The sequence below is a fragment of the Gouania willdenowi genome, chromosome 7, assembly GCF_900634775.1.
Source record: "Gouania willdenowi chromosome 7, fGouWil2.1, whole genome shotgun sequence".
Taxonomy (NCBI): Eukaryota; Metazoa; Chordata; class Actinopteri; order Blenniiformes; family Gobiesocidae; genus Gouania; species Gouania willdenowi.
Window position 1 is genome coordinate 14,522,468 of NC_041050.1, and position 26,691 is coordinate 14,549,158.

General features: G+C 37.8%; 2 protein-coding genes across 6 annotated transcripts in view; one reads left to right on the forward strand and one right to left on the reverse strand.

The window, feature by feature from the left end:
- Positions 1–26,691, reverse strand: part of LOC114467603 (DNA topoisomerase 1) — a 703,770-nt gene that overhangs the window by 351,941 nt on the left and 325,138 nt on the right. The gene's annotated exons all lie outside the window — the stretch shown is intronic.
- LOC114467614 (cyclin-dependent kinase 17-like) overlaps positions 1–26,691 on the forward strand; it is a 68,505-nt gene that overhangs the window by 19,278 nt on the left and 22,536 nt on the right. For 4 of the 5 annotated variants that reach the window (XM_028454050.1, XM_028454052.1, XM_028454054.1 and 1 more), the window contains 2 exons: positions 14,600–14,733; positions 23,908–24,033. In XM_028454050.1, the coding sequence (XP_028309851.1) occupies positions 14,600–14,733; positions 23,908–24,033 (260 nt within the window). Of the gene's footprint in view, positions 1–6,266; positions 7,371–14,599; positions 14,734–23,907; positions 24,034–26,691 lie in introns of those variants that run through there. The other variant, XM_028454053.1, reaches the window with a different exon arrangement.

Here is a 26,691-nt window from a genome sequence, read left to right on the forward strand (position 1 = left end):
TGGCTTTATAGATCCCAGTAATCCCATTTCCCGCTGTGGTAGAAAGGCTTATAACACGCACGATTGAGCAGAACTCACAGGGGAACGCCCAACAAGGAATAAGAGAGGGACTATGGAGGAGGACTGGTTCAGAGTGAGGTACACTGGGATTGATTTATGTTGATGAGTGATGGGAAACACCGACCAGGTCAGGTGGTAGAGGGGGCATCTTCTGATCGAGAGGTTTGGGGTTCGATCGCAGTTCTATACCCTCTATGTGTCGAAGTGTCGTTGGGAAAGACACTGAACCCTAAGTTGCTCCCGATTGTTGACTAGTGCCTTGAATGGCAGCGACTGTCTCATTGGTGTGTGAATGGGTGAATGAGCTGATATTGTGATTCAGCACTTTGGCACTACCTCAGTGCTTATACAGCGCCATATAAAATTCAAATCAAGTCCATTTACGACCCTGTACACTACAGGTCTCTAACACCTTTACTCACATTTCAACACACGAACGAATGAATGAAGGCTTTATTTCAAACACGTGAGAGTAATACAAAGCAGCAATTGTAGCAGTGTTGACTTCACATGTTCGAAAAGGGAGTGGAAGAAACATTTGCTTATTTAATCCTTCTCCACTTAATTATTAATATGTCTGTTTCCTGTGTATCCTGTTACATACAAAGTTACATAATTACATACTCCTAAACATGATATGTGCCTCTGCAAACAATATAAAATTAAAATAAACTATTAAATAAACAATATATGATATACTCCAGAGACTCTAAAACTTTTTTTTTTAATTTTTTGTGCCAAGGTTAAGGGACAACATGCAAACTACATAGAGATGAGGACTCCATTCATGGAAGGCAATGATTACCCGCACCTTGTTAATCTGAATGAGTAATTGTTTAATGTTTAACATGATTAATGATTCATAAAAGAGTGTAAAAGAAGCATGACTTCAACAGAAGTGGCTATGGTCTCTTATTAAAGATATCCTCCACTGTTTTCACAAATGTGGCCTAAAACCTTTGAAATGTCCTTATTAGTAGATCTATGCTGAACAAAGCGCGTTATTTTGCACCATATTCGTTTTATTAACTATTTAAAGTGGGACCAGTTTACCGTTTGAGAGTCTGTGCGACGCCATCATTGGTGACGTAAATCGCCCCTTTTAGTCCATTGAGTTGTATAGGAGGTGAAGCACTCAGGATCATTTAGCAGGTTTTTCAGTCAAAATGACAACTTGTGCTGCTTTGGGTTGCTCTAAAAATCAGTAGAAGTTAAAAAAGTCAATGTAAACCTGTTTTGTTTATCGAAATCTGATAAACAAAATCTGTTGGCTGAAAAAATCTGTGACCACAGGGGGCGACATTTCCAAGTCTGCTGTTTCATAGACGCCATGAAGAAGAGAAGAGCTCCGTGCATGTAAATACAGGCAACCAGGATCGACTAATAATAATAATAATGGCTTGGATTTTTATAGCACTTTTTTCAAGAAGACACAAAGCACAGAAGCCATTATTCATTCACACCAGTGACTCACGCAGTCATATCGGTGGTGGTAAGCTACAATGTAACCACAGCTACTGACAGAATCGTGGCTGCCATTTTGCGCCACCACCAACGTTCATGCACAATTCATACCCATTCATACCAGGAAATATGGGTAAAGTGTCTTGCCCAAGGACGCAATGACAATGACTTGGATAGAGCGGGATTCGAACCCCCAAACCCTTCGGTTACTGGTCTGGTCAGAAATGGTTGAAGGTATGGTTTAATGTTTTAAGTCTGGATTTTTTGCTCTTCTTCTCTTCTTCATGTCGTCTATGAAACAGCAGAGATGGAACTGTCGCCCCCTGTGGTCACAGATTTTTTTTATCAAACAAAAGAGGTTTGCGTCGACTTTTTTAACATTTACTGATTTTTACAGCAACCCAAAGCGGCACAAGTTGTCATTTTGACTGAAAAAGCTGCTAAATGATCCAGAATGCTTCCTCTCCTATAGAAGTCAATGGACTAAAAGGGGCGATTTACGTCACCAATGATGTCATTTCAACATGGCGGCGCACAGGGTAAAGTAGTCCCAGTTTTAAAAGTTAATAAAACGAATATGGTGCAAAATCATGCGTTTTGTTTGGAATAGATCTTCTAATAGGGATATTTCAAAGGTTTTAGGCCATATGTGTAAAAACAGTGGAGGATCCCTTTAAACACACTGTATGCTGTGCTGTGTCGGTGTGTGTGAGTTTGTGTTTCCCACCGGTTGGTCTCGCTGACTCACTGTGTGCCACTCAGTACTCTGATCACGTTGCAACCTTTAATAGAATGACATGATGATGCAATCTTTTTTTCCTGATGCACTCAAGAGATTTCCCATCTTTCCTTTGTCTTTCACTCTCTCTCTCTCTCTTTCTACACGATTCAGCTTGAGCGTCCTCAGGAATGATGAATAAATATACTCACATTTCTTTTTAAAGTGGGTACCGGTAATTCATGCTTGTTCGGGATTCTTAGATGGAGCCTTAGGGATATTTCTGCTGTACTATTAATTAGCGAAATGAGCAAACATCCACTCCAGACCCATAATTATTGAAAAGGGATTTAGCGTTAACACTTTCCTCTCTTCATCATCTGTGTGTGCATAGTGCATACCCTCCGTTAATGAGTTGTGGGTTAGTTGGTCCTCTAACTCAGTGTTTCTCAAATGGGGGTTTGTGATGGCACTACAGGGGGTACTTGAGAGAGAGTGGAAAACCAATAAATAAAAGCACATAAATATGTGGATCTTAAAACATGTACTTTTTGTTAAAAATGATGTATAGTATCACAAAATGAATCATAATAATGATAATGAAAACTATCTTGATTAGGACATGAACTGATAATACAAGGGTCAGTCTTGGTCCCACACCAGAAATGTTAAAAACTGGACGTCAGCTGCTGTTTCTGACACTCACAGATGACCCTTCACGTTATTTTTGTTCTTCTTTTACTTCGAATCCATTAAAATTCTAAATTCAACATTCATATAGTGCAAGAATGGCATGAAGATTAAAGATGCTAATGATAAGTTTCCGCGTTAACGATTCCACATGAGTCTTGCTCTGTGCCAAGTTTTTTAATGTAATACATTAACGCTGCATCAGTCACTGTGTCTCTCTCTCTGACACTCCCTTGCACCCATTCTCTCACTACAGGACTGGGTTTATTGGGAACAATGGGACAGATTTGTTTCATGTTGTTGGCATGATTTTCCTTTTTTAGGTGGCTTGTCTTTCCCGCTATTCAGCTTTTACCAGAGACTAGAATATTTTTCAGGTTTTGTGTTATTCTTAGCTCTATGGGCTACGGGTAGTATGTTAAGTGTGTGTGTGTGTGGGGGGGGGGGGCATCATGTTGGAACAGGCACTTTATTTCTAGTAATTGAATCAGAAAGATTCTTAGATGAAGATAAAAGGTTTAGAGGTAATTAGTGCAGTATAAGTTCCCCCACCCCCAGCCTTGTGACCATGCTTGGTTGCTCCTCAGGGATGTTCTATGCACTCAGATTAGTTTTTTTTTTTATATTGTTGCTGTAGACTGGAGGCTGTCTGTGGCATGTAGGGCTTGAAAAGAGAAATTGTGAGAACACTGTGTTAGGAATGGTAATGTAGACTCTATTGGCCACAGACTGTGACAGCGAGTGAGACCTGGAGGGGAATGAAAAAGCTGTATGGAGGGGGCAACAAAATGAGAGCGAACCCCTTCATGTGTTTGGATGCCCTTGTGAATGTAAAGAGGCAGGAAGACAGTGATGGGGTTATAGCTTTTGTCCTTGATAGTTTAAATAGCTTTGAAGATCAAGGACTCATCTATGTCAATAAGTCCGTCAATGCGCTGCTAACAACCAGTATTCTATTACTTTAATCTGAGCTTGATAGATACAGCTATGTTTACTTTAACATGCCTTTCAAACATCAGCAGCGTTCATTACCTGTTTTTATGTTGAATCCCACTGATGCATCGTCGTTTGATTATGAAAGCACTTTTACTGATGTGAATCACTATTGACACGAGTGAGTGTCTTTAGTGTGTCTGTTGTTTGCCAAGCAATAGTTGACGAGACAATCTGAATATAGACAGGAAGGGAGAGGTTAGGAATTGCCTTGCAGCACATGACAGCAATAGAAAGGCTTTTAATAAGGTTGTCATTAAGTATACTTTTACTGTTAGCGTTTTACTTCTTATGGACAACATTTTAGTTCCTTTTAAGATAACTAGTGCAGTGTCCGTAGAAAGTATGTATAGCTATAGAAAAGTGGGAGGTTATGTAGCTTTTTCATGAATGGCCAAATGAGGTTGTGTTTGAAGGTGGTACGTCAGGAACATTTAGGTTTGTTGTGAAATGTGTAGAGTGATAATTATTGTGTTTTCATATATTTTGGCTTTTAGCAAGGACACTTTTGGGAGTTGAACCTCATTCCACTACTGTAAAGTACCACTACCGGTGCCTTTTGGTTTTAGCTATTGGGAAAAAGCAAAAACAGTAATGCTGCGTTTAGACCGCACGCTTTTTGGGCGTCAAAAGCAGACACCGTCGTCCAAGACGCTCTAGACGCACGTCCAAGCAAGAGGGAAGAGAGCGCATTGAGCGCGTTTTGGGGAGGGGCTTCTCTGTTACCAGGGTTATGTTAGGTGATGTCTACCATTATGGAAAGTTTAATTAACTTTTTCGAGACACCAACCTCCTCACTAGTCTTCCTCCAAGCAAGGCCCTTTCTGTTCCTTTTTTGATAGTAATAGTCCGCTGGGTTATACAGCACAGACTGCGACTATGAGCTTGTCCTTCATTGTAGTTGTGTTGCCATCCTGGTGTCTTCCCGGTCCTACAGTCCTGTCGCGAAATGCGTCACTACGTCATGGTCGGAGAAAGCTCCTGATTGGTCGACGTGCTGCGAATTCCAGCAGAAGTTCAACAAGGAGGTGCAGGATACTGAAATCTCAAAACTCTCAAGCTTTTGACTCTTCAAAACTTCAAAACGCACTGCGCAGGAGGCGCTGCGTGATCTCTCGACGCTCCGAGAAGCACGTCTACCATACTGTATATTTGTGTATAAACCTGACGTTTTTGATGCGTTTGGTGTGAACGTGCCATAATGCAACAGCATGATATTTGAAAGTGTTTTGGAGGCTAAATCTGGTTAGATTTCTGTTTTGAGGATAATTAAAGGGTATGTATGGTCAAATATTGTACACACACACACACACACACACACACACACACACACACACACACACACACACACACACACACTCTGAGAGATTCCTTGCTTTTATAGAGATGATCTAGCCTAGTGATTCGCAAACTAAGGGGTGCGCCCCCTAGTTTGCACTATTTCTTTGCACTCAAGGAACTTTATTATTACTGCTATAAAATATGTGATTGCACATTTAATGTTATTTTTATTATTGTTTTAAAGCACAATAGTCAAAACATTTACCTTTTTCAATAAAGGTTACAATTTTTTAACCATTTTGTTAAAATTGTGATCTAACCTGTGCCAATGTGTCAAACTGATCTGAACACATGGGACGCTCACAAACTGGCTATAATCTAATTGCCTCAGAAAACACTGCAGTTTTGTTAAGTCTGTGTAGAGAGGATATACATTTATACAAAGGGTATGAATAAAATATAAATGACAAAAAAGAATATAAATATAAATATAAATATAAAGTTATTGATATGAACAATATGCTTATATTTCTTGGAAAAGCCCTTTACAGGGGACAATTAAAAGTCATAATAAGAATGCATGAGTATGAATATGTGTTTTTGTTCTTGGAACTTTTTCTTTACTCTCTTGGTATCTTTGGTGGGACGTTGCTAACAGCATTATTTTTAAAGAGCGTGGTGCAATGTGGTTTGTATTTGTGCGAGTTCATTGGTTATTTGTTAGTGGGGATTAAAAAATGACAACAGTTTGCGTCCTCTTCTGTTTATCCAGTCAAGTCAAATGTTGCACATTTTATCCATGTAACCAAAATATAAAACGTCAAACAAAGTGCAGGATAACACTTCTGTCCCTTCTATCTAAGACCTACTAAAGATACCGCTTTGTCTGTGTGCTCTGCAGGTGTGTCGGACAAAGTCAGATGTTTGCACAGGCTTTGTAGGGTTTTGTACAGTACAGTGTATGGCTGTACTGGTGTTAGTATGTGTGCTTTGGCTTATTATGAGTAATGGCACGTGATTTCTGCCCATGTCAAGGACAGAGTGATAGAGAAGGGTTCATGGTTAAAAGAGAAGAAGGACATGGGATGCCCGGAGCGTCGTTCAGAAGCCTTGGTGTATGTCGGACAGAAAGATTGTGAGAAAGAAATAATGAGGGATTGGGATGGAGTATAGGAAAGTGGTCGGACAGGCAGACAATGTTATCATTGGTTCGTGCATAGGAAGAGGAGGACTCACTGCACACAGTAAGCACAAGACAATAGAGATAGAATGAGATGTGTTGGTATCACATGAGAGAGGAGTAATGATAAGGTGAGGGGAGGGAGTAGGAAGACCAACGACAGTGAAAGCACTGACAGGGGCGCCAGAGGCAAGGAGGGAGTATCCGACAGAGGGGAGTGGAAAGAAGGAGAGCGGCACAACAGCCCGGATAGGGATGTGCTTAACAGTGTAAGAACAAGGACGAAGAAGAGATCTACCAGGGAGGAAAAGACGAAGGGAGCCTCTAAAAGAAGAGCACTGAAGGACAGAGGGGAAGATATGGCAGACGGGGAGATTAAGTGATTGAACAGCAGAGCGGCTGAAAGTGGTTTTCTGGCATTGAACTGTGAGCTCACTGCATTGTTTGCCCCTCCGTGTGTTTCCTGTGCTTGTGTGCAGATAAAACACGTGAAGAGTGAACACCTGTTATTCTAAGCTGGACTGTCTCTGCAGCGTTTTGTCTACCTGCGTTGTGTTTGACCTTCCTTAGTCAGCAGGCTGAGTGTGACTGCAGAGAGAAAAAGAGCCAGAAAGAGGGAGAAGCACGTCCACAAGAAAGCAGACAGAGAGGAGTGGAGTGGAGTGGCAGCTGGGGCAGTCGTTGGTTTTTCCATCCCGTAATCTTGGTTTCTAAACCTGTACAACCCAAACTGGTGAACTGACTGAATTTAGCAGATGTTTCGGGGATTCTTCTCAACACTTGCGATGTTAATGCTTGGAAAATTTTGAAAAATTATGGATTCGTCCGACAACCGTCCAGGAGGGCCTGCTCGCATTCCCAGAGTGAACGAGACTCGAATGGGAGAGGGTGTGAGGACAGGGGAGAGAGAAACTCCACTAAGGTTGTCCCCTTTCCGAATGCTGAGAGTGCTGGACTCATGCCGACCTCCAGGAAGCCGTATCGGTGAGTCTTCACACCGTCAGCATCCTCCACGTCCACGCACCCTGACGAACCCGATGAACCTGCGTCCTCTATTCGCTGAGGTTTCCGCTGTCACCTAATTTAAAATATTCAGAGATTCAAAGTCAAATTGTTTTGTTTCACTGCCTAAAGTCTGGAAAAATACATTTTCTAAGTAACCACAATGTTATGACTTTTGATATTTTTCTTATTCTGGCAGCTTAGAGTAGATGGAATATATTATCTTGTGGGAAAAAAACTCCTTACACTGGTTTGTTCCAGTTCTGCCTTTGTTTTTAGTGATCAAAAGTGCACATTGGAAGGAAAAGTCGTGGATATTTACAAGTTAATGGTTGCAAGCTCACCATAGATGAGCTACTAGGGGTGTGTATTGCCTGACATCTGGCGATACGATTCGTATCCCGATACATACTGGAGGCCACGATGTGATACAATACGATATATCCCGATATTAAAGTATAAGGCGATTATTGGGATTTTTTTTTTTAAATTTATATGACTTAAGAAACTAATCTGTACATTTGTACACCTTCATGAGAACATTATGTATGGAATATATTTTATTGGCATATTTTATACTCAAAACATTGGCTTTAACATGCCATGTGCCAACAACTTCAAATAAAAAAATTATCTGCCTGTCGCTTTTAAACTAACTTTGACTTTAGTGCAACATGGCTTTAGTGCAACTTAACTGAGGTATTTACGCCTAGAACAACAAATAAAATGCAGAAAAATAGTACTTTCTTTTTTGAAAAAACAAAAGCTGGTGTTTTTTTTTTTTTTTTTTTAAATAAAAAAAAATGGTAACACTTTAGTTCAGGGAACACTTATTAACCATTACTTAGTTGCTTATTAGCATGCAAATTAGTAACATATTGTCTCTTTATTAGTCATTATGAAGTACTTATTAATGCCTTATCCTGCATGGTTTTTATTATACAACCAGTAAGGCATTAACTAAGAGTTTTCACTCAATAAACTCAGAATTATTACTTATTAGTAGTAAGTAAGGAAGTTGTTGTACATGAATTACAATCCAAACAGGGTTAGGATTAGGGTTAACGTTAACTCTAATCCTAACCCTAACCCTGTTTGAACTGCAAAGTGTATAATAATGCATTAATAAGTACTTATTGATGACTAATTAAGAGCCAATATGTTACTAATGCTAATAAGCAACTAATTTATGGTTAATAAGTGTTCCCTAAACTAAAGTGTTACCAAAAAATTGATATGGATGAATTTGGAATCGATCCGAGAATCGCGCGGTTATATCGCAATATGTTGCCAAATCGATTTTTCTAAAGATGGTTTATAAGTAAAGATTACAATGTGGTTTGTTGCATACAGGTGGTCCAAGGGGAACATAACCATATTTAATGTTTTGTATTCATAATGCAATTTGTTGGATGTAATTGATGAAAAAGTATTCTCCTAAAATGTCACGTACATCATGTGAGCTTGTTATAAGCAGAGAGACTATATTTTGACATGAGCCCAATCTCAGTTTTAGAATGATAAAACTGTGCTGTGTTGTTTCAGAGCTTCTCCTCTGTGGAGTGAGGGTTTCTTTTAAATTTTTCATTCATTTGCTTTTCAGTAGAATGGCTGCAGTATCTCTGCTGGTGTGCTTCGTGCTACGTTTTTAAGAGGTGTCATTATTCATATAAGCTTACACGGTAATTGTCCGATTCTGTGCTTGTGGATGGTCATAATCCTCTCGTACACCAAGTACAAACCACAGAGTTTTGTGAAGGTTTACGAAATCACATCCCAATATCATTGTTGTGCTTTTAAATTCCATGTGGATGGAATTTATTTGGGTTTTTCCAACATTTTTTTTCCTACCTTTGTCAAAATGCTGCTGAATTTTTAACTAAGGGGAATGCATGGGAAGTATATAATAACGGCTGCTCTCACTCTGAATTGTAGGGAGACAGTGGTGGCTCAATTTCATATATATATATATATATATATGACAGCCACAGAGACGCTGCTTTTTAATAAAGCCAATACAATCTATTTAAGATCGAAGCATTCTTCTATTACATTGCTTTGGGTTCTGGGTAATGGAATTTCCTCCCTGATCTGATCGTCTCGTCTCATCCACCCACATTTACATTTACTCAAATGTTTACACAAACTAAGAAAAAGTGAAGCGAGCAGGAAAGACCAGTGACGTCATACTCAATTACCGGACACTTAATCATTCTGCGTGTGCAATTCTACGTGATACAGGATATATTCAGGATCGTTTTCACCCGCCTTTGGTGTCGGTTTTCTCAAGTTTGATGTTTCACCCTCTGGGTTGCGAGGGCTGATTCTTCATCCCTGATACGACAAGTGGCTGCTCAGTTTTCTTGCAGGAGGATAATCATTCCCTGAACCCTCATGTTAGGCTTTGTGTTTAGTATTGGGTTTCAAAGGTTTTACATCACAGATTATTATGTGATTACAAGTGGTTGAGGGTGCCTTTACACAGATGGCTGTGCTGGTACAAAACATCTGCTGCTATTGTCAACAAAGGTGTTGTGGACTTAAGCAGGTTCAAAAAATGACCTCAGAGTGTGGACTTTAGAGTATTTAAAAGGTTAGAGTGGTTAATTTTTATTGGAATTACAATGGCCTGGTTAAATGTAATGCAGTATTTTCAGGGAATTCTTGTAACCATTTTTAACGGAAGATAGGGTGCACTCTGGACAGCTAAACAGCCCACGCTGAAGTCAATTCCGCAACTGCAATGAACCTACATGTTTATCATACTAGTGTAAGTGTTTTCTGATAAGAACCAAGATTTTTTAATAACTTCACCACAGTTAGCCTGTTGTGTATTCCATGCCCCAGTTTTCAAAGCAAAGCTAAACATTGTCAGAGTTTTATAATATTGGTCTTACTTACAGCGCTATGCATACATGTTCATTAGCTGGTCAAAGCCCTGCGAGCAATCATGGAAGACAAGCTGGTAGCAAATTGCCGAGTTGACTCAAAATGTCTTATACATAAAAATATACAGATAAATCAACTTGACCAAAACATATTTTGTGCATTTAAAAAAACTAAATAAAATAAAGGAATGTTTAGAAAGTTTTCATTTTATTTTACTATACCCTACAACAGTATTGCAACATTTAGTGATTTTTAAAACAAACAAAACAACTTCCTGCAGGTTTTGTTTGAAACTGAAATGTGATCTAATAGTATACTAAATTTTAAATACATATATATATTTTTTTAAATACATACAGTATTTCAATTTAATTACTACCGGTAATTTTGTTATCTCAAATGGGCTGTTTTGCAGCTAAAGAGTATGACATCTTATTATATATTATATGTATGGAATTATAGATCATAATTTAATGAGTTATTTTCATACAATATTCAAACCTCTTAACAATGTTTATATTAAGAATTAGATGGGTCCTCTTCTTTGAAATTAAAAGTATGGGTTTTAGGGTTGAGTACTGTTCTAAATATTAGAGAACAAAGCTTGTGACCTGAGGTTTTAAATTCAACCGTGGTGTCATTCATGAGAGCAGGATATAGAGGTAAATGAAAGGCTGTACCTACCACCACTCCTATTATTACTACTGTGACACTTTACACCTTTAAGCAACCCTAGCGTTCTCCCTGGGCGCTCCACAGCATGTTGAATGGAGAAAATAATTTCATTTGTATGTATGTGGTGGGAATACTGTAATATTTTTCTTCTTCTTTCTTGTACTTTTTATTCCCATAGGTCATTGTCATAATACCATGTCATGCCACATCACTTTGTATTATTATCCTCGGCCACAAATGTGGAAAGGAGGATATAGGTTTGGGCTCCGTCCGTCCATCTGAGTTAAAGGGGACAGCTTTTCTCAGAAACTGTTTCAGATAGGATAACCAAATTTGGTGTGTGGCTTCAGGGTATCAATACCTTGATGGAGTTTGAAAATGAGAAGCGTTGCAATTTTTTTTTCTGGAGTTATTGCCCTTGTGCCGTTTTTTTTACTCTGTTCGAGGTATCTCCAAAGGGGACAGCTTTTCTCAGAAACCATTTAAGATAGGATAACCACATTTGCTGTCTGGCTTCAGGGTATAAATACCTTAATGGAGTTTGAAAATGAGAAGTGCACAATTAGTTTTTCTGGAGTTGTTGCCCTTGTTCTGTTTTTTTACTCTGTTCGAGGTATCTTCAAAGGGGACAGCTTATCTCAGAAACCATTTAAGATAGGATAACCACATTTGGTGTGTGGCTTCAGAGTATCAATACCTTGATGAAGTTAAAAAATGAGAAGTGTGGTTATTGCCCTTGTGCTGTTTCTTTTACTCTTTTTGAGGTATATTCAAAGGGGACAGCTTTTCTCAGAAACCGTTTAAGATCAATCAATCAATCTTTTATTTGTATAGCACCAAATCATAACCAATGGTATCTCAAGACACTTTACAGTAGAGCAGTCTTAAGGACGGACTCTTCATTTTATGGATACACACATATGCATATATACGTATATACACATACATATGTATCCCACACCCAACATGAATTCATCAGATAGGATAACCATATTTGGTATGTGGTTTCAGGGTATCAATACCTTGATGGAGTTTGAAAATGAGAAGCACACAATAATTTTTTCTGGAGTTGTTGCCCTTGTTCCGTTTTTTTACTCTGTTCAAGGTATCTTCAAAGGCGGAAGCTTTTCTTAGAAAATGTTTAGGATAGGATAAGCACATTTGGTGTGTGGCTTCAGGGTATCGATACCTTGATGGCGTTTCAAAATGAGAAGTGCGCAATTATTTCCTCCGGAGCTATTGTGCTTGTGCCATTTCTTTTACTCTTTATGAGGTATCTTCAAAGGGGACAGTTTTTCTTAGAAAACTTTTAAGATAGTTAGTAATTTTATATTCTGATGTGATAATATTCTAAGTTCTTTGATTTAGGAAATTTAGAAAAAGGTTGTGAGTTATAATGAGAACCCATCTGGTGGGGGATGTTGATGACTGTCTTCTTGTTGGAGTTGTTTTGGGCCTTTTGTTGTGATTTTATGTGTTTTACTGTCATTTTTCTTCTTTTTTTTTAGGATAGCATTTTAGCATACAGGTTTTAGCTTAATCTCCTCGTCTCCTGGCTGACAGGCATTTCATGATAATACATAGCGTTTCCTCTCTGATCCCAGACAGTTTCATTTTTCAGCTGATGTGTCACAGTCCCTCTGGAGACTTGCTTTTTTATTCCACTTCATCACCTCTACCTCCAAAACCGTCCTGCTCCCTGACATCCTCAGCCTCTGTACCAATGATAATTGTTGTAACCAACCAATACTAACCAATAGGATATAAATAAATAAATATGATGTACATCACATCAATATTCTCAATAAAGAAACCTCATCTACAAACATGTGAAAATACCATGTTTACATACATTTAATCATACACACTGTACTGTACGGGCTGTACATGACCTAGCCACAGAGACCCTTCCCCCACACGTGCTCCTCTGCTGAAGGAGGCAGTCCTGTCTGCTGCACCATGACTCATTAATCAGATGGATTCTGGGCCAGATGAAAGTGTGTGTGGGGGTGACAGGCAAAGAAGGGAATGCTCCCATCGCATCCAGTGTTACTTTTAATCGCTGTATTGTCCTCTTACAAATGGTATTTTATACGCACATAATTGCACCCCTACATGGTGTTAAGGAGTCTCAGTCTGAGGAGCACGTTTCTACAATGGGTTTACTGAGGGAGGGTGAAACAAATTAAAGTCTAGACCAGTGGTTTCCAAACAGGGGTACAGGAGCAAATTGCAGGGGGTATTTGGAAAGATTTAATTAGTTAAAAAATAATCTGAAAATGTTCCTAGTTCATTTTAAGGCTATTTGTCTGGACAAATTCACCACAAACTAACAGTAAAATTGCTCAATAGAATTTGTATTATATTGAAACAAGATTATTTTATCTTTTCGAGGCCATTTTATCGCTATTTTGATAATAGGAGACAATAATTAGTTACATTTTACATGTATTTACTTAGTTTTGAAATAATCACCAGGAGGTGGCTGAAGTACTAGTCTTCAGAACTCAAGTAAAAGTATAGATACTTGAATAAAAAATGACTCTGTTAAAAGTAAAATTATTGAAGTTGCTCCCTTACTTGAGTAAAAGTAAAAAATAAGTGCATGCTACTAAATGTACTTAAGTAAAAAGTAAAACAAATGTCCCTTCAATAATAAGTTCTTTAAACCAGCAAATTCCACATATTTTTTTTATTTTGTGAAGAACTTTTAGAATACTGGTAGGTACATGGAAACCAGTTAAATCTGTTACCTCTGAAGACCTGGAGAGTTTAGCATTCATAATAAATAAAATTTGTAACTAAAATCTGTCAACTGCTCAATAAAACCCAGAACATTTTTAAGAACTTGTAGAAAACTGGTACTGTACATGGGAATAAATTAAATCTGTTTCCCATTATGAACACCTGGAGATTTTAGCACTCATTACATTTGTAAATACAATGTTTTAAGAACAATTTCAATTAAACAATTTAAAAAAAACTTGAAAATGAAAGCTAAGGGACCTGCCGAACAGAAAAAAGCTTTAACGATCAACATTTTGCGTCTTTTGACGTCGTGACGTCATCTTTGAAGGTCTTAAAAGTAACGAGCTCATTTCTAAAATGTAAGGAGTAGAGAGTACAGATATTTGTTTTAAAAAGTAAGGAATAAAAGTAAAAAGTCACCAAAAAAATAAATACTCAAGTAAAGTACAGATACCAGAAAAAAGTACTTAAGTACATTAATGAAGTATTTGTACTCTGGTAATCACATAAAAGCATTTAAAAATAAAATAAAATCCACTTTAAATTCCACGTATTGTTTTAAATTTGTAGATTAAACCACTGTTCAAGGCACAGTCATGGGTTTAGGAGAGCTCGCTGTTCCACAAATGAAAAATCACATGAAATCATGGAGAGGGTACTTATAATGTGAGGAGGGGGTACGCATGCAAAAGGAAACCACTGGTCTAGACTACTGTTTGGTTCCTCTAATGATGTGAACAGGGAAATGTGACACCAAACCGGATCTAAAATGTAAAGCATTGACAGTAGGTATAGCAATTAAAAAAAAAAAAAAAAAAAATTGTTCCTCATTCATGCTTTTGAGACTTAATACACTATCCAAACCCTGAACATGACATCTATTCATTTGTGTTTTACAGGAATTGTTCATGAAAATGTGAAGATGGGTTCAGACGGAGAGAGTGACCAGGCATCCGGGACGTCATCTGATGAGGTCCAGAGTCCAGTGAGGGTTCGCATGAGGAACAATCACCATCGACGCATCTCAAATGAGGTACTAGAAGATGAATCTGTAGATTTTATATTGTGCACATTCCTATAGTGTTCACAAAAATAAAACTGGAACAGGGGAACAGCTTTCTTTGACACTTCACAGGTTTTCTGTGCTTCCATTAGGAAACATTTGTATTAAGTGCCCTGGTATCAAGTAGTTTCAAGTGTTTTTTTATTAGTTATTGGTTGTGTTTTATTTATTATTTACTGACCAAGAAGCAAACGCACTAACCCTTTGACTTGAGGCGCTGTTTGTGTGTCTGTGTCATGTTTAGACAACTTTACTGCTCTTGTTTGTCAAAGGGAGGCATTACTGAGGTATACCATCACAAAGATACTACCTCATCCTAGGGTAATGGCCCAAAACTGATATCTCTGTTTTTTTTTTCAAAGTGACGATATATGAATTAGTAATTTAGATATTTTTAATTCAGTGTCTTGTAGGGATGTGAATCTTTGGGTGTCTCATGATTCGTTTCAATTCCGATTCTTATGATCACAATCTGATTCAAAATCGATTCTCGTTTTAACCGATTCTTGATTCAAACGGTTCTCAATTTTAAAAAGAAAAAAAAAAAAAAGAAAAAATTGATACAATGCATAGTGTGTTAAGGCACATTTACAGCATTAAAACAATACAGTTTGTACAAGATCAATTCAAATAAACTGATTGCAATGATGTCATCACACAAAGGCAAACTTAAGATACAAAGTAACATTTATTCATGATAAACAAATGAAAACCTATTTACTGTACATAAAAAAAATTGCCTAAATAAAAGCTTAGGCCAGCTGCTCCTTTCTTCCAGAAGTGAGTCTCAACTTTCAGTGACTACAAGAAGTGGAGGGGGCCTGGGGGGAGGTGGGTACCATCAATTTAGAATTTTTAAAAAAAATTATTATTATTATATCTTATTTCATTATTAACATCAATTTTTCCTTTCTTCATCCCATTGTTCTCGGGGTGTATGCTGTCGGGTTATCGCTTTATTGTTTGTCCCTGTCTTTTGTCTTGTATGTTGCAAAAAATATATTTATTATTATTATTATTTATTTATTTATTTTTTTTAAATCGATTTTTGAAGTTTATGAATTGATTCAGAATCATTGATGATTAGAATCGCGATTCTTATGTGAATCGATTCCCCCCCCCCCCCCCACCCCTAATGTCTTGCCAGAAAGACTATTCTGGGTTAAATTTGCTGTTACAAAATGCCACACAGGTGCATAAATAAATAAGCAGCTGCACAATATGTGCCACTTTTTGGCCTTTTCTCCTATAAAGGACAGCACGTGTGTTAGGTCTGTGTTAGGGCGCACTCAGAAATCCACCTAACTGAGTTTTTCATGCTGCTCTGAGATATAGCGAAAGCTATTACTATGGGATGTTAATTAAGTCCCTTAAAACGAGTATTTTAACACAAAATAAACTATAAAAATTATAGGCGATATTGTTATTTTGTTTATGTATCTTGAATCTCGATATATTGCCCAGCCCTACCACATACCCCCACTATGTAGAGTAGGGCCGTGCTGGGAGCGGCCTGGTGGTGACTGTGCCCCTGTATTTCTATGTCCTGTTAAGACTGATTTGTTTGTGGTAATGATTAAAATCCTACAACTGAATCACAATCCCGAAGTTACCTCTTGTTTCCATGATCTCACATTCTGTAACATCTCTTCACTGGCTGCTATTAAGTGCACAAGGCAAGTTGGCAAACTGTATCACAGGATACATCATAAATGCACAGCGTAGGCCTCGCAGATCAATCAATCGAAGATCACTTGCTCAAAAAACAAAACAATAACACGTAAATGGTTAAAATTGCAGCTCAAAAGTTTGTTTTCATCTCTACCGTAAGCACTCCATTTGTTAAAATCTTCGGAAAACTTTTGCGCATTGCATTGTGGGATATGAAGTCCAGTAAACGGATGCATCGAAGGGTTCTTACTTCATTCTTACCGTTTGCCTCCAAAAACTTCCCATCACATTCCTGTTGTTTTCACGGAATCGCTGTCTTCCTTGTCTGACAAAGAAACGCAAGACATCACATCCGCATCCCACAATGCAATGTGCACAATTTTTCCCAAAATTTCATCAAAAGGAGTGTTTACTCTAATGCAAATGATACGTAAATGATCTTTGATTTATTGATCCATGAGGCTTACACTGAGATTATATTTAATAAAAAGTTATTGTGTAAGGGTCTGTGCACACACACAAATATAGTTTTTGTGTGTGTGTGTGCGTGCGTGCTTGTGCGCGTGCGTGTCCAAAGGAGCTGTGGAGTGATGAGCACAGCAGTTTGAGAGGAAATGCCTCTGGATGCACAGCCTCTGACTGCTGTAAGCAGGGTTAAGGACTAATTCGGGCCATGTTTAGCACAGAGACGGGTGTCAGACAAGGAGACTGAAGCTGGGCTGTGAGTGTTAATGAAGGTTGGGACGAAGAAACCATGTGCATGACGGTGAGAGGGGAAAACAACGTGTAGGAGAGGATGAGAGGCATAAAGAGGAAGGAGAGATGCAGTAGGCAACATAAAAACAATGTTTTCTTTCAGCCCTCCTTTTAATTCACCCCTTCCCCCATCTGTCTCTCTCCCCTCAGGAATCTGTCCATTCCTCTCTTCTTTACTCTCACTTCCCCGTCCTCTCCTTTTCCTCCGCCTCTTCCTGAGCATGTGGATGGCACCACAGTGCCAGCCCCCTCTCTCTATTATTTTTTTTTTTTCTGTCAGCGTGTGTGCAGTCATGTATCAGGTCAGAGACACATGCATCGTTGAAAGCGCATGTGTGTGCGAGTGTATAGAAAAACACGTTAAAGGAGGACAATGAGGGAGCTACTAGAGCTATTCTGCATTGTGAGTATGAGGCCACACGTGTGTGTTTAGATTTGGGCGTTTGTGGGTCCTTCTCTGAGAGGCAGACTCACTGTTTGTGTCAACGTGTGTCTTTTATTTTTTATTTTTTTGCCTTTGAAAATGAGTATCGACAGTGCACTTGTTTTAGGGTGCTTTGTGTTGGTCACAGGGGCCGCTTGCATCATTATTTGAATAACATATGGAAATAATTTGTGGAAAAAGCTTGTAATAGATGAATTGAAGGGATAAGTTGCATGATGTTTGTGTGGTATATGGGTTTGCTCTGATTGAAATTGGCAGCAGAGCTGGAATAATGTGCGAGGAAAAAAAAACAGTGGGTGACTTCAGTTCAAGCATCAGTGACCTTTTTTTGTTTTGTCAACATGCGCTGCCTACTGCACGAAGAAAATGCTTTCGTCCATGTCGACGTGTGCTCTGAGTGTGCACGACTCCTCAGTGTTTACGTACATGTTAGTGAATGTTCAGTGTGTATGCCAGTGAGCACAGATAAAACCATTAAAGGCAAACACGTTCACTAGAAACACATCGCCGTCACATATGCATCCTGGGGCTATGTAGTAATATAGTTGCAGCAGTGCATTGTGGGAAGTATATTCCAGATGTAAAGTCATTAGCGTATAAAAATGCTATCAAGCTTCCTGGCTAATCTTTTCTCGGGGTAATATTTTTGATGATACGCTTTTAGTACCTGTTCGTTCAAATAAATAGGAGATCATTTGCTCGGGAAAAAAAAAAAAAAAAAACATGTCAAAGGTTGACATTAGCGCTCAAAGTTTTTTTTTCTTCTCCACCGTAAATACTCAAATTGTTGAAATCTTTGGAAAAGTTTTGCGCATTGCATTTTGGGATGTGAAGTCCTAGAAGTCATAGAAGTGTTTTTACTAGTGGTGAGACTCCATTATAAAAATGTTTCTGAGACTTTATAATTTAATTAATCTTGATTTATCTAAATTAATCACGTATTTGACTAGAAAAGCAACATTTTTCCAATTTACACGGATTTTTGGTATATGACTGAATCAATGAAAACAATAAATGAGCTTAAACAACTAAATTGTGTTTATTATTTTCATCACTGAGACATAACATAAGGTGTAATATGAATAAAAAAGATGGTGATTGCATTGTTCACAAAGCATAAACGTAAATTTAAATTAGGTATATTCATGTTTTTTTTAATTTTTTGTCAACTTTCTAAAACATTTTTTTGTGTATTAAAATAAAAACCAGCACTTAGTAGTACAGTACATTCCAGACAAAAGGAAACTGAACTTTTCAAAACAGTTGTGCAATAAACAGACCAACTGATGAATCTGATTAATTTAATTTGAAATACAGTATATTGCAGATGTAAAATCATCAGCGAATAAAAATGCTATCAACGGGGTCCCCATGGTCATGAAATTCCTGGAAAAAAATATTTTCCAGTCTTGACAAGTCATGAAATTATTTTTTTTTATTTTTTTAAATTTTTTGACAGCTTATAACAACATAGCAAATACAATAAATATTTTCTTTGCTGTACATTTTCAAAACAAAAAACCCAACATAGAAAACAACATAACTAGACATTCAAAGATATGCAACTTTGCAATTTAAATACCATTAGGACAAACAAACACACACAAAACAAAATAAAAAAATGAACTGTTTTGGAAATATAGCCTAATTTATTTCAATACTTAAAATACAACTTTTGCTATTACTATGGGATGTTAATTAAGTCCCTTAATCCTAGCACCTTGTGTTGTACATCGCCTTTAATAAATGTGTCTGCAAATTCAAATTGTATTCTTATAATCTTATAATTAAACATCAGTTTGAGCACTTAGTTTGTTGTTGTTTAAAGTTACATTCAATAGCTGATTCATCATTATTAAAAAAAAATATTGCAAAATGGTGTCAAAGGCAATTGCGCCATTTTACGATGCTCCAGTATATGATGTATATAATAAGTGATGGACACAACTTGCATTCCCTATGCCACATTTTTGCCACTAACCATGGCACACTGTCAGAACCATCTTAAATAGATCTTAGTGGGTCAAAACTAAGTATTTTGGAAAAGTTTTGAAAAATCATTGTTAAAAAAAGTGTGTGAACCCTGTATCTATCAAGCGTTCTGACGAGGGGTGTGACGATTCACTCAGCTCATGACACGAGACGAGACATGACGTCCAGAAAGCTCCAATGACAAAACTTATGACTGGACCAACAGACTCTTTACATGCATGATGTAAGCATGAGCTTTTAATAAACTTCCTTTTCCACAAATTGAAACTAAAACTAAAATGTATCAAAGGTCAAATAAAATTAATACAATTATATATTTCTTTCTTCTTTTTTTTTCCAAGTGCAAACAATATTATGTGCAAAACCAAATCAAAGTTGTACTCTGTCAATACAGAGTGCAAATAGTGTAAACAGAGCAGGTTCTGGCAGGTTAGATGTAGCAAAGGTGCATTACTGCCCCCACAGGTCACAAATAGAATAGAATAGAAAAATAAATCAATAAATAAAAATGAACACAAATCTCGCGAGACAGATTTTTAACGCGACAAGTTAAATCTTGTGGCATCAGATCTCGTCACACCCCTATGTCTGGCTAAACTTTTCTAGGGGTAGTATTTTTGGTGATGCTTTTAGCACCCGTCCATTTGAATTAGAGTCCCAAAAAGTTAAGCGTGGTCGCACCATGCCCCGTAAGAGATTAAGGAAGCAGCCTTTGCTCCAGGGAAAAATGTGTCTAACATCTCAGGGCAGAGAACGGCACAGAACGTAGATACAATGCTAGTTTGAACCTGCTTAAACAAGTTTTAAAATAGGGTTGGTGGCAGTGCACGGAGCAGTATTTCCACACGTGGCTCTGCCGTCGTTGTCGACCCACAGTTTCCACTCTGAAGTTCACAGATTCAAAATAACATTTTTGAAATGATTTCATTAAGTTTAACACATACAATGACAACGTTTCTATTTTACTACGTAGACATAGTTTCATGTTTGACAGGCAGGCGTTAACTGTCAATGGCAATGGAGAGGAGACATCGTTCCTGCTTGAGTCAACATTTTTGAATGAATGGCTTGAATTAAAAATAGAAACTTTTTTCCCTTTTTTTTTTTTCTGTCAGTCCAGCTTAACTTTGCTGTTTTGTTTTGCTTTCTTCACATTGCTTTCTCACAAACAACCTCAAATGATTGTGTTTTTCCTCCCTTCAGGTTTGTTTAATTTATGTTGCCCTGTTGAAATGAAGTGGCGCCACGTTGCGTTTGGAAAACTTTTATTATTCCAAGTTCCTAATTGGCAGTATTTGACAAAGCAGTTTCTGGAACACACACTCCCACATGCAACCCTTTATGGACTACAAAGAGCGATGACGTCATTATCAACCATTGTCTCAATCAGCATAAAAATAATCATGATTGCAAAATCAAAATATAATGAAAATAACACCGGGTGAAAATTTATAATATTTGTGAAGAAAACGGATGGAATAATATTATTGTTATTATTAGCCAATACACTACAGGACAGCTAACTGCTGTTTATTTCACCTGTTAACTTTTCTGTCAAAGTAGTGAAAGGGTGAAAGCCACCGAGCTTCGTTTATTATAAATAAATAGTATTTATTTCACAATAAATTAAAAAAAAATCATAAATAAATTAATACATTGTATTTGTATTGCATTGATTTATTCATAAATAAATACATATAGTAATATTTAATTAAGTATTCCTCGGAGGCTAAGCACAAGTAATTTGCTTCACCACCTCAACTGCGAACATGTCTTGGAAACAGGGAAAGATTGTTAACATTAGGGCTGAAAAATTAATTGCATTTGTGATATTAAAGGCTGCAAAAAAAAATAAAAATTTCTTGTCCTTTTTTGAACTGTCCTGTTAAAGCTGACATCCAGAGTTTCTGAGAAATCTATGTTTATGTATCATTCTTTTGAAATTTAAAAAAATACCTAACTAGTCTTTTACTATGGTCATTCATATACATTAATGTATATAAGTCCCTCCTTCGTCCTATAGACCCCTATACAAATGGAAACGATCGCCGACTGCGACCAGCCAATAGGCTTCAACTTCCTGTTTTTGAGACTGTCAATCAAAGTGAATGCGCAACTGTGCACGGAAACAAGGCCGCGCGTCACAACAGCAAACAGATAAAAAATTATTTGAACTCTTACCTGACCCGTAGAACTATATCACCTATATGACCCTATGCAACCTTGTTATGTTCCGCGATGCGCGTGCAGAAAAGTAGAGGCGTGGCTTCTGGTAGATTGCAGAGGCAGTGGGAGGAAGTGAGGCTGTTTAGGGCGGGACACCGAGACATCCTCTTAGAAACTCCTGATAACAGCTTTAAGTTCAGAGAATGTTTAAGAAGTTCAGTCCACATGTTTACATGTTTCATGAAACTTGAAGTTAGTTAGATATGTTGAAGAGGTAAAGCCACAGATTTGTTTGCTTTTTTGTTGTAATTTAGATTTTATATTTATTTAACATTTAAATAAATCTGAAATTGATTTATTGCTTGTGTTCATTGAAAAACACATGACAAGAGGCCCTTGAAAAAATAATCGCATATTAAATCGCAATCGCAATATTGTTAAAGGGGACATATCATGGTTTTAAATCCTACCTTTTTAGATATAAATCATACAGTTGTGGTCTATGTAAAGCGGAACTGCACTGCTTGGGTCTGAATTCCTCATTATTATAGCTCCACCCCTTTTCTACCCCTTTTCTGATGCTTCTAAGAGCAACTCGTTTTGGTGCGGTCTCTTTAAATGCAAATGAGACACTTCATACCCCGCCCCCTCTCCAGGTTCAACTCCACCCTGCTCGGCCATTTTTGTAGTTTGATAGAAGAGATACGACTATGTAGCGGCGCAGAAAATGTTTATTACACGTTATTTACAAAATGTCAACAAAGGAAGACTTGTCCATCCAGCCTTACATGTTCGAGCCAGAGTCGGACCCGGTGGAGTGAGATGAAAATGAAGATGATGAACCTGCAGAACCCTAACAAGTGAGCTAACACAAGCACCGAGCTAACGCTAGCGCCAAGCTAACGTCACGAAATGCATTTTAATACAGTCTTTTCAAAGACAAAAACGGCAAAATGAAATGACTAATGAAAACTTTAGACTTAAATTAAATCACGTAGGCCATATCATCAAGGATCTAAAACGAGCACACAGCGCTAACATATGAAGACGGTGCAACTGCTAATGCTAACAAAACAATGACAAGGACGTCTTATCACATTTTTTAGTGTTATTTACAGCTTACCGAAGTGCTCTGTTCGTCGTCTCCAAAGATAGAAGGAATTGAACCCTCAATCAGACAAAGTCTTTCGGCAAATCCTTCTTTATACTGGCGGAGGTTGCTGAAGCAGTCATCCTTGAAGTGCTGCGCGCACACAAAAATGACCTTACCCACAGATGTGGGTACATTTCCGTAAAAAATAAAACTCAACCAGGCACTTTGAAAAGGTTCTGATGCTGGAAGACGTTGTAATGAAGCGTGTGGGTTACTACATCCAACAACCGAACATTTTGACTTATCCACTCGTAACTTCTGCATCCTGGAGCTTGGACTACAAAATAAAAGCGAGAAATAAAAATGGCGGATTGCTCGAAGTGTTGGACCTGGAGTCGATGTCCTAATTTGGCAGTTCCGCTGACGTTATTGTTCAAAAAACGTAATAGAGAATCGAAAAATCGAAACAGATTGAAAAATATGACCAAAACAGAATATAAAGATGTCAACGGAGCACCTGAAGAGATTAATTTGAACTTTTCTGTGCTTCTAAACACTAAATATACAACAAAATGCATTTAAGGGCTAAAAAAGTGGATTTAGTATGATATGTCCCCTTTAAGATGGTTATTCCAAAGTCTGGGGGCCACAGCCTGGAACGCCAGGTCTCCTCTGGTTTTATTTAGTAGCATTTACTTTTTTACTTTTACTCAAGTAAGGGAGCAACTTCAATACTTTTACTTTTACCAGAGTCATTTTTTATTCAAGTATCTATACTTTTAATTGAATTCTGAAGACTAGTACTTTAAAGAAAATAATGTAAAATGCCAGTGAATATTTGCCACATATCTTCTTTTTACGGTGATGACAAGTTTCTCCAGTTTCACTGTTTGTGTTCATGGCCTCAGTCTGCCACTATTGTTGCATTTCCTTCATTATTCCTTTTAATTCACGCGCATTAACACTTTCTGTGTTACAGATCCAGGATTAACAAACTTCTGTCGTTCTTTTCCTGTTGTAGGACATAAACAAGCGTTTATCCCTCCCGGCTGACATCAGGCTACCAGAGGGCTACCTGGAAAAGTTCGCCATGAACAGCCCGCCCTTTGACAAACCCATGAGCCGCAGGCTTCGACGTGCATCACTGGTCAGTACTCAAGTACGGTAGATACAGTATGTGCACAGTAGCTAAAACCACCCAGGCTGGGCTGGTCTGGTCTGTTTTAAGCACCCTGCTTCTGTCGCTTTGTCAGTTCTGCTGGGTGTGTGCAGCTCCTTTTCATCAGTGTTTGTTTGGTAACAAAAGTAATCTGAACTATCAGGACCATTGTGCTTTACTGAAAGGCTGACTCAGGCCATTAGAGCATTAGACACGCACACACAGTGCAATCAAATGGACGTATTCGATTTTTAAACACACACTAAGTGCTACTACAGTGCTGACAATAGCTCAGTTGGGGGATGAATGCAAAAGTGCATTATGTATCCAGGCCAGGGTAGGAATTAGAGGGGGGGGGTTGTTGAAGACTGCATGGTGGATAGTGTGAGGGATTATGTGGAAGAAATCAGAATAGATTCATTAATATACAGCATGTTTTCGTTGAAAGGCTTCGGTTCTTATAGTTGCCCTGTTTTCCACATCAATCTTTGGCCTTTTCGCAAATATTCAGGTTTTTTTTTTTTTCCAGTTTCATTTATTGGCTGCTCGATTATAGAAAAAAATGATAATCACGATTATTTTAGTCATAATTAAAATCACAATTATTCAAACGATTATTTGTCAACCAAAAAGTTTTTAAATTTTTTGTACAAAACAATGTAAAATATGTTCTTAAAACATAAATAAAATGCTTCAAACACTAAAATCAAGTATGTTCACGTGCACGTGGTGTCTCTTTGCTCTAGGTCAGGGATGGGTAAAACACTATCACAGCAGGGGCCACAAAAGCGTGATTGTATGTGATCTTGTATCTGATCTGAGGGCCACATTATAAACATTTACTGTATGTCAGCATTTAGAATAATGATTGATCTGAGCATTAATGTCTGTGGTTTTGTTGGGTGTATTTGTCAGTCATTTTCAACATTTATGTTGGCGATTTCTGCATTTTTCGGGTCGCTTGGTTGTTGTTTTCTGTATTTTCCTGTCGTTACTTCCGCCACAACCAACCTCACAACAGAGGCCGCACAAAATTAGACTAAGGTCCACATGTGGCCCGGGCCGCCAGTTTCCTATGTCTGCTCTTGGTCTTCACCATCAAACCCAAAGTGTTCCTACTGTATATAAGATAATGTGACTTGCTTTGCTTGTTTTTCCTGCATTTCTCCTGTCGTGTTTCAAGACCGCGAGCATCAACTTTCCTCGTGTTGGCCTGCAGGCTCGGCTAGCTTTAGCTTGGGCTTTGAGAGGGGCGGGGCCGAGGAGCTGGCATGCGCATACATGAAACAGCTCAAAGTTGGTATGAATAATCGGTGTTTGCCAAGCTTTATTCTTTGTAGATATCCAAAATCATGGAAGTTTGTTTTATTTAGCAAATAAAACATATGTAAAAAAAAAAATTTAAAAAATATATGAATTTTTATTTTTTTATTAATAATTCTTTCCTCGATTATGTTGTCTTTGTAATCGTTGAGTGTAATAATAGAAATTGTAATCTGATTTTGATGAATTGCACAGTCTTAGTTTCGTGCATTCACTCATAATTACTGACTTAGCATTACTTAAAGGCTTTGTGATAAATTGTAAACTTTTCCCTCTCTGTCAAACCACTTTAAAATGCAATTATTGAATCAGGCCAATAACCTGCTCCCAGGTCTCTGCTTGAGGCAGTTTAATGACGCAGCTTTCCTGCAGGACACTCACAGAGAAGAAAGCAAAAGTTGAAAGGCTCTGTGGAAAGAAGGTTTATGGCATAAGGAAGGAGGCCAGTCAGTTAATGTTGTCTGTGTCTTTACAGCATGTATAATTAGAAGACTTTTTGTGTGTGCGTGTGTGGGAATGGGTCTATCTTTAGTGTTAAAATACATACGTGATGTAACGGATCAATCAATAATTCAGCAGCAGTGTCGACCTCATCTGCCGCAGCTCTGCTCCTGACTAGGATTACACACCAGGACACCTTCAAGGGAACTAGAAAGGGAGGCAGAAAAAAGAGACAGAGGATGAGAAGTAACGTCTAAATGATAGAATATGTTTTTTTTTGTTTTATTTCGAACATATTGCAAATGCAATAATACAAGAAACAACTCGGACACGGATAAGCAACCTGCTTCTCTCGTCTCCTTTTTCGGCATGTACAAAAAAAGAAAACTGTGAATGCAACCATGTCGGAAATAAACTGAATAAATAAATAAATAAATAAATGTTACAATGAACCAAAGATTTGATGCAGATGGCTTTCCTCCAGGAAAAACAAAAAAACAACAACATTCATTTCATATACAGTGGTATGCAAAAGTTTGGGCACCCTTGTAAATGTTCATGATTTTCCTTAATAAATAAGTGGTTGTTTGGATAACAATTTCCAGTTAAATTTATCATATAGGAGACAAACACAGTGATATTTGAGAAGTGAAATAAAGTTTATTCGATTTACAGAAAGTGTGCTAGAATTATTTAAACAGAATTAGGCATGTGCATAAGTTTAGGCACCCTTGCATCTTATTGATTTTAATACTCTTAGCACTAATTATTGGAACTCAAAATTGTTTTGGTAACCTCAGTGATCCTTGATCTTAGGGTCTGGATTCTGGTGGGAGGTATTTTGGACCATTCTTCTCTGCAGATCATCTCTAGTTCAGTCAG